Here is a 14,999-nt window from a genome sequence, read left to right on the forward strand (position 1 = left end):
CTCAGAGAGGTGAAGTCACTCATCAGAGACCCCCCGCCAAGTTCAGAAACACAGACCCAAGTGTCCCCTCCCAGGTTGGTTTGTGTTGGCCCTCCACCTGGCCTCTGATCTAGGGATTAAAAACCTCAGTTTGATCCAGTTTTGACACACTGGTGAACCCCGGGGAAGGTTCCCATGCTGATCTAGCTCTCACACTGCTGCAGAGGTGAGCAAGAGGGTCTGAAAGGGCAGGGGATGGGAAAAGGTCAAGAGAGTTGCTGGGGAAGAAAGAGAAAGTGGGGCTGGCTGGAGCTTCCCACCCCAGGCTGAGCTGGGGCTGAGCTGGGCAGACCGAGAGGGGCCTGGTGACGCGCTGATAGGAGGGGCAGGGTGGGGACAGTGCTGAGGTAAGAGGAGGGGGAGGGATGACGCAGCCTCCCGGGTGGAGGAAGTGATTGTGACCAGGAAGTAAGCAAGCTGAAACCACCTCGGAGGACCGTCAGAACCTTCCTGGCATCAGCGCAGGTTAAAAAATAGTGACAATCACATTGAAAAATCACACTGAAAAATTGGAATGAAGATTTCGGTTTCCTGTTCCACTTCCTGTCACTCATTTGCCGGGCCACTCGATGATTCCAAAAACCTGAATCGTGGGTCTCCCTCCCGCTATTTTGCAGAGTGGAGGCTGAGGCTCAGAGAGACACAGGGATTTGCTCCAGAGCCCCTGGCCCCCAAAATGGAACCACCCAAAAAAAGACCTTGCTCAGGGCGGCCCATGCCCAGCCTCCCCTCCCTCCTACTCCTCGCCCTGGGGCCCCTCGGCAGACACCTTGGGCCCTCCAGAATCGGCTGGATGATTGGGGGGGGCCCCATAAACATAATGAATGTTCTGCTTGATATAAAATATCCCAATAAAATGGGAGGACATGAAGCAGAAAGCACTGGTGACCTGCCACGGGTGGACCCAGTATTGACCACAGTGCTGGCCGCCCATGCGCTGCTTCCTCAGACCTGAATGCCTGTCCTCCTCCAGGCCCCCATCAGCGTCTCCCTGTGAGACCTTACAAGACAGACCTGGGGCGGGAGGACCAGGGGCCACCGGGGCAGGAGGGAGCAGGCAGAGCACACTTGCGCAGGGTCCCCCGCTCAACCGCCCAGAAGCTGGGTCAGGGCCACAGTAGTCAGGAGCCCCCTTTGCTGTCTTTCTCTGGACCCTGCAATGTCAGGGACAGGACTGTGCCAGGGGATAATTCTATATTTTTAAAATTAATGTACAAAGATCCAAGGAAGAAACCGCTCAAAAGGGAGGAGAACAGTTAGCTGAGTCCCCCTGGCCTTCCCTGGGGGGCCGCTTCTGCTATCAGCTCTCCATGACTCCAACAGGCACTCAGAGAATCAGCTTATAGAGGGAAGGGGTTTATTTAGGCTCCCAGTTAGGGAGGTTCCAGACTATTTCTGGTTGGGCCTGTCCCTTTGGGGTCAGTGGTGGGGCAGTGCGTCCTGACTGCAACACGTGGAAAAGCAAAAGTGCTCGCTTTGTGGTGGTGAGGAAACAGAAAAGAGGAAGGGGCTGGGGTCCCAGTGTCCCCTCCGGGCTCAGGTCCCAGTGACTGGGAGACCTCCCACCAGGCCCCACTTCTTACAGTATCAGGGTGTGTGAGCAGCTTACTGCAGACCTGTGGAGCCCGGCAGCCACCAGCCTCCTCCACTCCACCAGAGGCTCCTGTGGAATCTGTCAGGGACTCTGGGCGGATCCTGCAGCCTCTTTGTTCTTTTACCTTTTAAAAATTCTGTCCTTTTAGGGCTGGGGATGTGGCTCAGTGGTAGAGCACTTGCCTAGCACGTGCGAGTCCCTGGGTTCAATCCTCAGTACCACATAAAAATAAATGAATAAAATAAAGGTATTGTGTCAACTACAACTAAAAAAGTATTTTTTAAAAAATTCTGTCCTTTTAGATACACAGGACAGTAGAATGGGTTTACACACACACACACACACACACACACACACACACACGCAGGAGCTCCCGTTCTTGTGGTTGTGCGTGATGTGCTTTCACTGGTTGTGTATTCATATGTGAATAGGAAAGTGAAGTCCAGAGCGTCCCACTGTCACCCCCTTCCTGTCCCCCTTCCCTTCATTCCTCTTTGTCTAATCATATTTTTTTTTTCTCCCTCAGGACTGGAGATTGAGTCCAGGCACACTCTCCCACTGAGCTAAATCCCAGCCCTCTTTATTTCTTATTTCTAAATGGTCTCACTAAGTTGCTCAGGCTGGCCTTGAACCTGTGATCCTCCTGCCTCAGCCTCCAGTGTAGCTGGGATGACAGGCGTGCGCCACCATGCCTGGCTACATGCATACTCTTTATATTGCATAATAAAGACACTTAAAATTAAGATCCACATATTTGGCAAGATTTTAGAGTTGGATTTGTGGTTTGGGGGAGATAGTCAGGCCAGGCTAAGACTGACCCCGGTTCAGAAGGAGCCAGAGAGTACCTGTTGGGTACAGTGACCGCCACCTCCCTCCTCCTTTCTCTGCCCTTCTTTCCTCTCTCCCCCTTCCTCCCTTCCTCCCTCCCTCCTTCCCTCCCTCCTCTCTTCCCTCCTTCCCCTCCCTCNTCCTCTCTCCCCCTTCCTCCCTTCCTCCCTCCCTCCTTCCCTCCCTCCTCTCTTCCCTCCTTCCCCTCCCTCCCTCTCCCCTTCTCCCATCCCTCTCTTCTCCCTTCCCTCCCTCCTCCTTCCCTCCCTCCCTTCCCCCTCCCTCCTCTCTTCCCTTTCTTCCTCCCCTTCCTCCTTTCACTCCTTCCCTTCCTCCATCCCCACCCCCTTCGTCTCCTCCCTTCCTCCTCCTTCCCTCCCTCCCTCCTCCTTCCCTCCCTCCCTCCTCCTTCCCCCTCTCTCCCTTCTCTCCCCCTTCCCTTTCCCCTCCCTCCCTCCAGGGCTACAGGGTCCAGGACACTCCAGGGATTTTTGCCTGCGACTATTAAACCTCTGTTTCCCCTAGAAGCCGGATCCAGGCGGCACTTGAGGGTGGCTCACTAAGTACCTGCCCCGAGCTGGGCCTGGACAGCACGTCTCTGCAGTGGCTGTGGAGGGCAGCTGGACCCTGAGCCCTCCACCTTGGGCTTCTCTTGTCTGAGTGGAACCTCTCTCCCCCAGCACCACTCCCCAGGCTTCCCTTGCATTTGGTGACATTTTCAGTGGAATGTCCACCACGCCACCAGAGTCCCAAACAGCTCGCTGAAAACCACGTTGACTGCGGAGCGGCACATCATCGCTCCCTGCTTCGATCCCTGCTGCGGCCTCCCCACTCAGAACCCACACAGGTGCCATCAGGGTCCTGCTGTCTCAGCGGCCAGGGGGCTGTGCCTGCCCCTCCCTGGCGCCCCTCCTCCGGCCCCTCCCCTCCGCTGCAGGGTCTCAGGGCCTCAGACCTGGGTCTGCGGAGGTCCTATCAGTGGACACACAGACATGGAGACCCGGACAACGGAAACGTGGAACGTGGTTCTAGAGGCTGCAGGTCCAGGGTGGAGGCAGAGCTTTCTGGTCTCCTGGGGCCTCTACCCTCGACATGCATCCCCCCATGGTGTCCCTGTGGGCTGCTTTGGGCTTGTGCCTCATGGGTCTCCTGTGTGTCCTGATCTTTCCTTTAATTTATTTACTATTTATTATTAATTAATTGGTGCATGACCCCCTCTTCTTGTCAGGGAGCCAGTCACCTGGGATCAGGGCCTGCTAACATGCACGCATCCTCCTGCCCTGTCTTAAAGGCCTCCGGCCCTCCACAAGTGTAGCAGACGCTGCCCCTCCCCCAGGCTCCTCCCTCTCCAGGCCTCTCAGGCTCCGTCCTCCCCGGCTCCTGAGGCCCTCCCTACATCCCTCCCGCAGGATGCGACACTGTCCAGCCCACCCACCCGGGGACGACCAGCCTCCACAGCCCTCAGGCTCAGATTCCCTGCTCCCGCCCACAGGTGGACGCCCTCCACCGCAGGCCCTTGCCCACCCAGGAACATCCGAGGATGGAAGAGTGGCCAGCAATGACTTCTTGGGTGGATCACACTTTAGTCAACTGTGGGGACCTTTCCAAGTTGTCCTTTCAGGACCCTCATCTCTCTCCTGGCCTTTTTGCTGCCTGGTCCCCTCTCTGCCTCAAACTGGTGGTGTGCTCCAGCTGAGGTCCAGGTCCTGGAAGGCCATACCCCTCAGGTCTCTGCCTGGGCAGCCCTGACCCAGTGATTTCCTGTGGCCACCGGAGCTCAGCTGAAAGCGCTGACTCCTGGGGCAGCATCCGCCCCACTGCCCACCAGAGGTCACCCGGCCCTGGGCTCCCCACCTTCCCCTCTGCCCCTGCCCCGTGTCTGGCTGCCTCTTCCTCTGCCTCCCAGGGGCTCCCTAGGCAGAGCCCCAGCGTCAGGATAACAGTTCCTGTGGAGAGGCCAAGGGAAGGGACCCTTACCTACAGTCCCATTCCTTCAAAGGCTGTTCTTGCCCAGAAAGAAGGAGAGAAACTCTGTCTGTGACAGAAGGAGAGACGGGTGAGTAAGGAGGCCAGGTAATAAGGAGGCCAGGTAATAATGATGACGGAAGGGCGGGAGGGACAGGGCCCCAGGGTCTGCAGCCTGGCACAGGCGGGGCTGAGACAGTGCTTGGTGGGCAGGCGCTGTTATCTGACACTTGAGGTCACCATGCTGAGGGACAGGCCAGGTACCACCCTGCAGCCCCCTTGACTCACTGCCCCCTGAGAGGCCCTGACCTGAAGGTGAGTGGGGGTCAAGAGGGCAGTGTTGTCTTCACAGGAGGTCTTTATGGGATGGCATAAAATGTGTGCCTCACAGTGACCAGGGATCAGGAGGACAAACTGGGGTGAAGGCCAGCTCCATGTCTGGCATGGGACTCGGCATACAGTAAGCACTCATCCATGCATGAGGACACTCTGGGTGTCCTCACCTGTACCAGAGTGTCTGCTCCTAGAGGAAGGAGGGATGGATCTGTGCCCCCTGGACCCCCAGAGCCAGTAGACAGTAGCTGGTACACAGTCGGCACTCAATGCTTGCTTGCTGAAGTCCTGAGTGAATCAGTTACATAATCAGCTTCTGTAACAGCCCCGGGAAGATGGCACTGAAGCCTGAGTGCCTGGTTCCCTGCTTGTTGCCGCAATCTGCCCTTTCCCCACTCACCCTGCGCAGCCCTGGCAGGCGGTGACCACACAGCCTGTGACGGACGCTGGGTTCCTGCTTCTCAAACAGTCCCTGGCTGGCGGAATCCCCGGGGCTGGCTCATCAGGGTGAGCTGATGACCTGGGGTGCTGCGTGGTTGACTTTCCCGTTAGCAGAGCCCTGGTCAGCAGGCTGGCTGGACCCCGAGGCTCCTTTGGGGAAGGGAACAGAACGTGCTGCCCAGGGAAGAGGGACACAGCTCAGCCCCTGTGAAACAGGAAGTGGGCCCTGGCCTGTCCCCCACGCAGTCTCTTGTTTGAAGCTCACATCTCTCCTTCCTCAGCTACCCTCATCCTGGGAGGTCGCAGGGCTCTGCCGGGAGGCTAGAAGGTCAGTGAACAGCTGGTGCCAAGTTCATGGACAATCTAACAGTAACGGGCCACAGAGTTGCCTAATGACCACCCGGGCCTTGCTCAAGAGCCCAGGCTGTGCTAGATGAATTGATTGCATGTCACGTTCTTCAAGGGACATCACCAATGACCAATGGCCTGTAGAATCATGGGCACCCCAGCAAGAAATCATCAGTGCATGAGAGGACGAGGCCAGAAGGGAGAGAAGGAACCAATGTGTTCTGAGCCCCTCTGTGTGCCAGGCATGGCTCACGTGTTCCTCACATAAATGAAGTGGGCACTGTGATCCCTTTTATAGATGAAATGTAAAGGCTCAGAGAGGTGGAGTGACTTGCCCCGGTCCACACAGCAAGCATGTGGCAGAGCTGGGATTAGAGCTTGGGCAGAGAAGGTGGCGTGTCCCTGTATGCGAGAGGCAGAGGAGTGTGACTGCAGGACACCAGGCAGGAGAAGGGGACGAGGGCCCGGGAGCACGGTGTCCGCCTTCCAGGCATCCTGTGGCAGGGGTTCCTGGGACCCATGTCTGCTGGCCTGTGAATCTGCCCCCGGAGCCGCCAGCACGCTTGACCACTTGCCCCTGGCTTGCTCGGCTGCCTTGGGAGCTTTGCTCTTTCTAACGTGGGTCCTGCCCCCAACTCTTGCCTTTCACTCTGGGCCCAGGGTTTGAATGACTGAGCCTCAGGGTTTCGCACCAGCCAGGGGCGGCTCCAGGAACCCCAGCTTCCCAGTGCCGCTGAAGCAGGGAGCTCTCCCAGTAGCCGCCTCTGCCCCCTGACTAAGGCTCTCGCTCGGCAAGGCGACGTCCTATTTTTAAGGCGACCTCTTACTTTTAAGGAGCCCAGTCATTTGGTTTAGATCCTGTATTTGTTTTAACGACCTGAATCGTTCATTTTTCTACTCTGAACCGACTCACTCGTTGCCACCTCCTGGTGTGGGATCCAGCTCTCCTCTCGGGGGCCCAGCTCCAGCCACCACCTTGTCACCATTGCCACCTTGCTCAGGGGAGAAGTGACCCCCTCCCCCTCTCCCTGCCGCCCATCGAGTGTCTACCATGTCATCACCCACACGGTCATCATGGTGATGTCCCACCAGCCAACTCATGCCACTTCCTGCAATCCCCACTGGATCTCTGAGGAACTAATTGTCATTCCCATTTCCCAGACCGTGGAACGGAGCCCCGGAGAGTTCAGTCCGTACTCGGGGTACAGGAGGTGAGCGAGGTGGCCGAGGTGCTGAGCCCGCTGGCCAGCCTCCAGGGCCACTCCCTGAGGGGAGTGTGGGGTCCCTGAAGTGCCTTTGGCCCTCCCGGGGACTGAGGTTAGATATCTGTGGCTCCAGGGACCTGCGGCCCCAGGGAACGTCCTGTTCCCTGTTTGCCTAGCGCTTATCTGGAGACAAAGCGGGTGTCCTGTGGGAGGACACTGAGCGATGGCTGAGGACTCCCCGTTCCTTCCGCAGTGGGGACCTTCACACAGTTTGGTGTCTCTGCAGCGTCCAGTGCTTGGTAGTGACTGATGCTCAAGGAATGACACAGGGCAAGGCGCGGCCTGAGGAGCCCAGGTGCTTAGTCTCTCGCTGAAGCTTCTCTTCCGAAGGTTTTTTCTGGAGCTCAGGACAAACGCCCACAGACACGGGCTCCTCATTGCTTTTTTTGAGGTTGAACTGACCGAATCCTCAAGGGAAGGGCTGCATGATTCACTGGACACATATTTAAAGACCTGTGTCGCGGGCCAGGCCCGCCTCAGGGGCCAGGGCTCCGCCAGCACAGTCCTCTGGGGTCCACTCTCCCTCCCAGGCCTGCTGGGGGCGAGCTCCCTGGTGCCCTGAGGGCGGGCAAGGCTGGAGACTGGAGAAGCAGGCCAGAGACGGGTGACGGCCCCGTCCGGTCAAAGGGGACCAGGAGGGAAGACATCCACGTGTCAGCGCTCGGACAAGGGCATGGGAGCCGAGGGGAGGCCAGGACAGGGCTGGCTCATCCCTCAGGAACAGCAGCAGATGGGCCTGTGGACCTTGAGTGACCAGAAGAGCAGCTGAGGTGGGAAAGGCCTGGGATGATGAGCACACAGTGGGGTCGGTGCAGGTGACAGTGACGTCCCCGCCGCTCTCTCTGGAGCGTCTTCCCTCACTTCTGGAAAGGCCAACCCTTCATTGTTTCCTTTTTCCTGTTAATCCTGAGCCCGGGACGCGTGGTCTCAGAGGGTCCTTTGTCACCAGCATCTGATTGGTTTGGGGGTTTGGTGCCGCAATGCAAGTGTTAGAAAGACCCCTGGCCGGGGAGGCAGTGAGTTCAGTGGTCAGGCCCGGCTCCCAGACCAGGCTGCCTGGGCTGCAGGGTCGACCTGGGTCAACTGGAGTTTATGGGCCCAGTCCACACCCAGCACTGCCCTTCTGGTGCCTTCCCTGAGCATGAGCAAGAGCACCCCCACTTGGCAGGTGGGGAAATGGAGGCCCAGGATGCAGAGTCAGGTGCTCACGCCCACAGGGTACGTTGAACCGCAGAGACCCACAGGTCTGGGGCTTGGGAGCTTCTTGACTGCTGGATTGGTCCAGAGGGCAGGGAGCCCTGTCCTGCCTCTTGTCACGGGCGAGGATGAGACTCGGTCATGGTGGTGCTGGACCAATGGCAGCAGAGTCCTCTAGGCCAGAACCAGGCCCTCCCCCTCACCCTCTTTGTCCTCCTCCTTCTCAGCTTAATGATTAAGAGCATGGACCCAAAGTCAGACCGCCGAGGTGAGCCTCTCAGCTCTGCCATTTATGGGCTGTGTGGCCTTGGCAAGTTACTTTACCTCTCTGGGCCTCGGTTTCCTTACCTATCAAATAATTCTGTTAATAGCAAATGATAATTGAACCCCAGCACATGAGAAATAGCGTATGGATGCTCCTTGACTTACAAAGGGTTCGTGTTTCAATAAAGCCATCGTGAGTTGAAGACACCATTAAGCCGCAATGCACTAGTGACACTGCCCCTCCAGGTATCACGGAGTGGCCCAGCCTGTCCTGCACGGGCTCATCCACATGGCCTGCCGATCATTTGAACACGAAGCCTGCTGCCCAACAGACGCTGCACGTCTCGTGAGAGTGATGGGACTCCGGACTCCACACACCACACTCCCGGTGAGCAACCCAACAGCGGTCTGGGCACCTTCTGCGCCTGTTGTGAGTAGGACCCTGGTGAGTCAGGCATAGTCTGTATGGATCTCAGAAAGCCTGATGTCAACTTCCTCTTTCCTTGGATTATGAAGGGGGGGTATACAGAGAGAAACCCCCGGGAGGGAGCATGCCGTTTCCAGAGCTGCAGGCAAGAAGGGGCTTTTCCAAGAGAGACGTCAGAGTCTGTGGTCTTTACAAACGGAGCTCAGAAAGGGCGAGTTAGTTGCCTGAAATCTCACAGCCAACAAGCAGCAGAGGGAGGATTTGAACCCGGGCCTGCCATCCCAGCTCGTGTCCTCAATCCTGATGCCATATGGCCGGTCCTGGTGGTCATGGAAAGATCTAGTGCCTGACCCTGCGTTGAAAATGGAAATATGAGTCAGCAGCTGTCCCCGGGGAGCCAGAGGGGCAGAATGTTCCGCCAGATGCCGAGGAGCAGCCGCCAGCTCCAGAGTTTCTTTCATGCCGAGGAAAGGGAGGAGGAGAAGGCCAGGAGGACGGTCCACCAGCAGAGCACAGCCTGGACCGGCTGCGGCTGGCAGGCGACGTCCCGGCTCACACATCTGGCCTCTGGAATGCCCCAGAGGACGGCTGCGTTTGTGCAGCTCCTTGCAACAGGAGGCTCCTCCAACGCAGGCCTGCCTGGCGCTTGGCTGTTTGGGACCCGCCTGGCGGGAGCCCACCCACCAGGCCTCTGGAGATAAAGCAGCAAGGGACACCAGGCGCCAGCGCAGACGGCTGGGCGGCCCAGGCACTGGCGGTTTCCTCATCTTGGAGTGAGGACCTGATCACCCCGGCAGGGCCCAAGAAGGGAGAGCGTGGCCAGTGCAGGCCCCCGGGGGGGGGGGGGCCGGGGGCAGGGGTCTGGTCGATGCTTGCTGATCCACAAAGGAACCAGTGGGTGTGAACCAGTGGGCGTGCATTATGGTGTCCCCAGCAGCTCTGACCTGCAAGGGTGGGGGTCCATCTCCAGCCTCCACTGCACTCCAAGGGGACACGGTCCTTTCTGGCCCCTTCCCAGGGCCACGCGGAGCCTGCAGAGCAAGGGCAGCTCGGCCCCTCTGCCTCTCCTCCTATGACGGGTCCCCACCTCACTTGGGGCTCGTGGCTCTACCGGGAAAGTTGGGGGCTGGCCAGTGTGACTAAATGAGATGGGTGATTCACATCCATCCCCAGAGGAGTGAGGCCCAGGTCTCCCCGCGGCGCCCTCTGCACACGGCCCCGTCCCGGGTCAGTGTGAGTCAACGCCTTCCAGAAGCCGACTCTCACTCTGCCCGGGGCCTGGCCAAACCCCAGCAGCTCCCTTTCCTCTGCTCCTGGAGGAACAGGTGAGCGTCAGAGGGAGGGTCAGGACGAGGTGGCATCTCCAGGTGGCCACCGGGAGGAGAGGGCCCGCCAGGCAGCCCCAGGCCTCCTCACCAGTTCTTTTTCGGCCTGGCTGAGGGCAGGGCCTGCGGCCTGCAGTCCAAATTCCTTACCCCAAAGTGGAAAAACAGCCCACAATTCCACAATCGGCAGAATTTTACAAAGTCTCCTTGATGATGTAACTTGCCTGCGACCCACACCACGCTCTCCACACGACCTCGTTTCTTTATCCGCAAAATGAAAATCTTCCTCTGGAGCTGGTGAAATTATCTCTGCAGCAGCGGAGGGCGAGGCCAGGGAGTGGACTGCCATTGGGACAAGTCCCTACACGGTCCCCACTGTCTCCATGAGGGACCCACATCAGATGGCGCAGGGACCTCTGGGACTTTGTTCCTGTAGGAGCCTCTGTTTATTTGGAAGTCAGGCCTCAGAATTCAGAAGTCCAGAGTGACCACACAGGAATTCTGAGTGGTGGCTGAGTGTCACAACCCCGAGCTCATGTCCCTGAGGCCTGGCGGAGACACAGGTAGAGAGCAGAAGCAGGATGTCCCCAGGGCTCTCATCTCCAACTGGGTGACTGACGCTGAGTCACTTCCCCTCTGTTTATCAGTTAAACAGAGACTATAATTCCTGCCTCCTGGGGCTATAGGGCCTGGGCAATGCTTAGCGGTTAGGGGCCTGGCTCCGGGTCCCTCCCCATCAGCTGCTGTCCAGCAGAATGTGGTCGCCTCACAGTGGCACCTGGTCATCCTGTGGCAAGGCAATCGCAGTCCGACTCAGAAGGTAGCTGAGGAGATCACACTGGCTCTCGGATGGGGCATGGTGGCATTCAAGGGCCCATAGGAACTGTGACAGAGTTCCCTGAGGTTGGTCTCTGGCATGCAGCAGATGCTCAATAAGCGCGAGCTGGCTGTGTGGGGACCCTGACACCATTAATGCAAAAATAGACCCACAGAGCGCTAGCCACCAAAGGGACGGTGGAGATCAGAGGCTTCTTTTAGGTCATTTCCTTATATTACCAAGCGGGGGGGGCCAGAGGCAGAGAGGCCCAGCCTCGGGGAGGCCACGGCCAGGGGCAGGCAGGGCCAAGACTGAAGCCTCTGTTTCTCCAGCCACAGAGCTTGGCACCTGCCCTCCAGCAGATGGGTCCCTTTAGAGCGAGGATGCTCACATGTCACAAAATATGAGGGGCTTCAGACTGGTTCAAGTCATCTGAAAAGATCCGGAGGGAGTTCACAGCAGCAGGGAAATGCCAGTGCCTTCCAGAAAGCTCCTCTGTGAGTCCAGGTGACAGGTCTGCCCCAGGAAGCCTCCCCGTGTTCCACTGGGGCCGCCTCCCCGAGCTCCGCAGCCCTGCGCGGCCCTGCGTGGCTGCTGCCCTGCGACCGCAGCACACGGAGGCACAAGAGGGGCTGAGGAACCTTCGCCAGGCCCCACAGCAAAATCCCTGGTGGGGCTGGGACTTGAACCCGGACCAGGTGGCCCGGAGCCTGTGACCATGCACAGCGGCCTGCTGTCCCTTTTCCTCCTGCGAGTCACCTCCTGCTGAATCACATGGTCTTACTTCCGGGATCTCCTGGTCTGGTGCACAGCCCCGTGAGGCTCAAGGGGTCTTGCCCTGAGGCCAGCACTTAGTAGGACATCGTTTTCTCACCACATTCTGAAGCCCTCTCTGTCAGGGCCTGAGCCCACTGGACACTGCAGAGGGAGGTGGCCTAGTCCAGGCAGGAGTCACCCTGCCCTCAATCTCTCAAGTACCAGAGGTGGGCAGGGTGGCCACGTGAGGGACATGGCTGGGATAGTCAGGGATCTTGGTCCCTCTGTGCCCCCAGGGTGCCTTGGCCAGCACTGCCCCTCACTGGGCCTCAGTTTTCCTCACCAGAAGGCGGGGGTGGGGGGAGGGGGTCAGTAGTCTCCAAACAACTGCCATGTGACCTCCACTTGACGGCTGTGACTGGAGCCTTCCAGGGACCAGCGGCTCGTCTCAGGGGTAGGGAAGAGGCAAAGCGGAAATGGAGACCAGACCCAGCGTTGGACCCTGGGACCCTCGGGTCCTGCATTTCTGTGACCCTGCCCCTCTGGGTCCTGAGGAGTGGGACACACGGGGTTAACGGGTGCTGGCACCCTGGCAGAAGCCTCAGGAAGTACTGAGGGGACTTCTAAGAAAGGGGAGGCGGGAAGGGACACATTTGTCCTGGCTTCAGGGACTGGGGGCCGGAGGTCAGCCTGGCTCCCAGCCCAGCTGGCTCAGATCACATATGAAGCCTTTCAGGGCTGCGTGGCTCTCCTTCCAGATCCTTCTCTGGCCTGCCTCTCTTGGCCCACCCAGGGCGATGCCCGAGCTGAGGCCTACGGTGGGGCAGCTGTGCTGGGAGGAAGGCCCTGGGCTTCCTGGGGGACTGTCCTGTGCTCTGAGGATACCGTCGGCCTCCATGTCAGGGTCAGGGGATATGGTGCTGCCCCTTTCTTGGGAACCCTGGTCATTTGACCTAATGGCCTTGAGCCCTGGTATTCTTACCTGTGAACCAGGAAACACCGTCTGCTGCCTGGGGCAGGTGAGGCTTACCTTTCCTTGCGCCTGGCCTGGTGCAGGAACCCGCTACCCAGCTCCATGCTGCATGGGGAGCATGGCGGGGCCTGCTTGGTGCTGCTGGGGATGGCATGGGGTCACTGGAGCCTTCCTGGGCGTCACCTTCACTTCCCAGAGTCACCTTCAGACCACAGGCATTGCCTGGCCTTGCTGTGTCCACTGTGGTGGGTGGAGCCCCTGCACGCTGTGGGCTCCTGAAATTCAGGGGTCTCTGCACCTGGGACCAGAACCTGGGCCTCTGAGCCTGGCCTCCGTGTTGCCACTGGCAGTGTGAGATCCCCACACAATGCTCACGAGCACCTGTGGCCCCTCGTGGGGTCTGTCCTCGCAAAGCAGCAGTCCTCGGGAGGGCTCTCAAACAACCAGAGGGGGGCCTGGTGGCCGGGCCTCAGTTAGGTCACCAGGATGACCTGTAAGGATGACCTGTGACCCGGAGCACCAGCCAGCCACCCCCTTCTGCTGGCCCTGACCCATCCCAAGGCCTCTACAGTAACTCCCAGCTTCTTGGTCACTGTGGTCACTTTGGGGTCCAGGGACGCCTGAGGGGCTTCAGCTTCCCAGGGCTCCACCTTGGCTTTTCATTGTTGAGGCACTCAAGTGTTTCCTGCACAGGTAGAGAAGGGAGGGTCGGTGTCGGCGCAGGGGTCTTCAACAGCTGGAGACCGTTTCCGTTATTTCTGACTTGAAATGATCTGCTCCCGGGTAGCGCCAGCTCCTCCCCAGGCACCTCTGGAAGCCCCGTGTGAGGTTGCCTGGACCTTGCCAGGTCCACACATGTCCCACCTGCTCAGTGACACGCACTGAAATCCCACTATGTGCCCAGCCCTCTGCAGATGCCGGGACTGGCCACCTCCCCTCGAGCGCAGGCTGACACTCGGATCAGGACTCCATCCCTCACTGTGCAGGGAGGACTGGGTTGTCCCCCAACCCAGGCCTCCACAGGGCGAGTTGCAGCAGAAGCTCTGGGGGGGGATGCAGGCGCAGGGGTGCGCGTGTCCCAGGGCGCAGCTGCGGCTGAGCCCCGCTCTGGCTTCCCCTGGCGCTGGGAACAGGAGCGGGGCCCTCCATGCGGCCTGCTGCAGGGTCCACCTCACCCGGTGGAGGTGAGGGAAAGTCAGGGACAGGTCAGGGACAGTTGAATCATCATGTCACAGCCTGGCTCTTCCTCCTGGGGTGGGTACTATGCCAGCTAGGAGAGGGCTTGAGGTCTCCCTCTGTTAGTCAAAGACACCTGTCAATCAGGGAGGTGTACACCAGGGACTCTGCAGTGTCCTGCCTGTGAAGAGCCACCTGGGGCTTCCTTGTGCAAGCCAGCCAGGGGCAGCTCTGGTGTCCACTTCCACCCAGGAGCTCGGTGAGCTTGCACCAGATCTGGGTCCTAGGGACAGCGGAGTGTCTACGAGTAATGCTGCCCGCATGCGTGCTTGTGTGTGTATTTGTGTCTGTGTGAGTGAGGGTGTGTCTGGCCCGTGTTGGTTGGTGCGTGTGTCCCTGTGTGTCCCTGTGTCTGGTCTGTGTTGGTGCATGTGTCCCCGTGTGTCCCCATGTCTGGCCTGTGTTGGTGTGTGTGTGTGTCCCTGCATGTCCCTGTGTCTGGTCTGTGTTGATGTGTGTCCCTGTGTGTCTCTGTGGGGGGTCTGGGGAGCACTGTCTTTTTCTCCTCGTGTCCCTATTATCAGGATGATATGGCCCGTGTCAACAAGTACCTGCTCAGCAAAGGACCTATTGGGGAGGTGGCCTCTGCAGGTCCTGTCCCTGTGTGACTGGGTGAGTCCATCCTCCAGGAGGAAGGACTCAGAGCCCAGGATGGGGCCCTCACCTGCACCATCTGCCCTCTGCCCTCAGCCCACCTGTCTGTGGGAGCCCACCCAGGGCCTGGGCTTGCTGGCCTGGCTCCCCATGGGCTGTGACCTTGGGCTGGCTGTTCCCCTCTGGACGCGCAGGTGCTTAGGGATCAAAGAGCAACCATGACACTGATCAGTGGGCTCAGGGCTGACTGTGTGTCACTGCAGAGGACTGTGCTCCGGGAGGTCATCTTCTCACACCCAGATGAAGTCAGCACAAGCCACTGCCCTGGCCAGGCCTCCCAAGCTGCCCTGCTGCCCTCAGGGAAGCCCAGTCCTACCTGAGCACTCCCTTGGCCACTCTGCCCTCTGCCTGGCCATACTGGCTCCTCCTCCTCCCCCCTCCTCCCTCCTCTCTCCTCCTCTGTCCTCCTCCCTCCTCCCTCCTCTGTCCTCCTCCTTCCTCCCTCCTCCTCCTCCTCCTCCCTCCTCCCTCCTCATTCCTTCCCTCTTCCTCCTCCTCCCTCCTCATTCCTTCCCTCTTCCTCTTCCTCCCTCCTCC

The 14,999-nt window shown here is 59.2% G+C and overlaps 1 protein-coding gene and 1 long non-coding RNA gene across 2 annotated transcripts in view; one reads left to right on the plus strand and one right to left on the minus strand.

Annotated features, from left to right (window-relative positions):
- Positions 1 to 9,108: 9,108 nt before the first annotated feature.
- Positions 9,109 to 14,999, plus strand: part of Dusp1 (dual specificity phosphatase 1) — a 24,790-nt gene continuing 18,899 nt past the window's right edge. Inside the window, exon 1 of the mRNA XM_048815433.1 lies at positions 9,109 to 9,374. Within this exon, the coding sequence (XP_048671390.1) occupies positions 9,112 to 9,374 (263 nt within the window). The 5' untranslated portion in view covers positions 9,109 to 9,111. The remainder of the gene's footprint in view (positions 9,375 to 14,999) is intronic.
- Positions 13,122 to 14,999, minus strand: part of LOC125620398 — a 15,965-nt gene continuing 14,087 nt past the window's right edge. The window contains exon 3 of the long non-coding RNA XR_007352031.1: positions 13,122 to 13,257. This is a non-coding gene — a long non-coding RNA (uncharacterized LOC125620398). The remainder of the gene's footprint in view (positions 13,258 to 14,999) is intronic.

The sequence above is a fragment of the Marmota marmota genome, unplaced genomic scaffold (assembly GCF_001458135.2).
Source record: "Marmota marmota marmota unplaced genomic scaffold, marMar, whole genome shotgun sequence".
Taxonomy (NCBI): domain Eukaryota; kingdom Metazoa; phylum Chordata; class Mammalia; order Rodentia; family Sciuridae; genus Marmota; species Marmota marmota.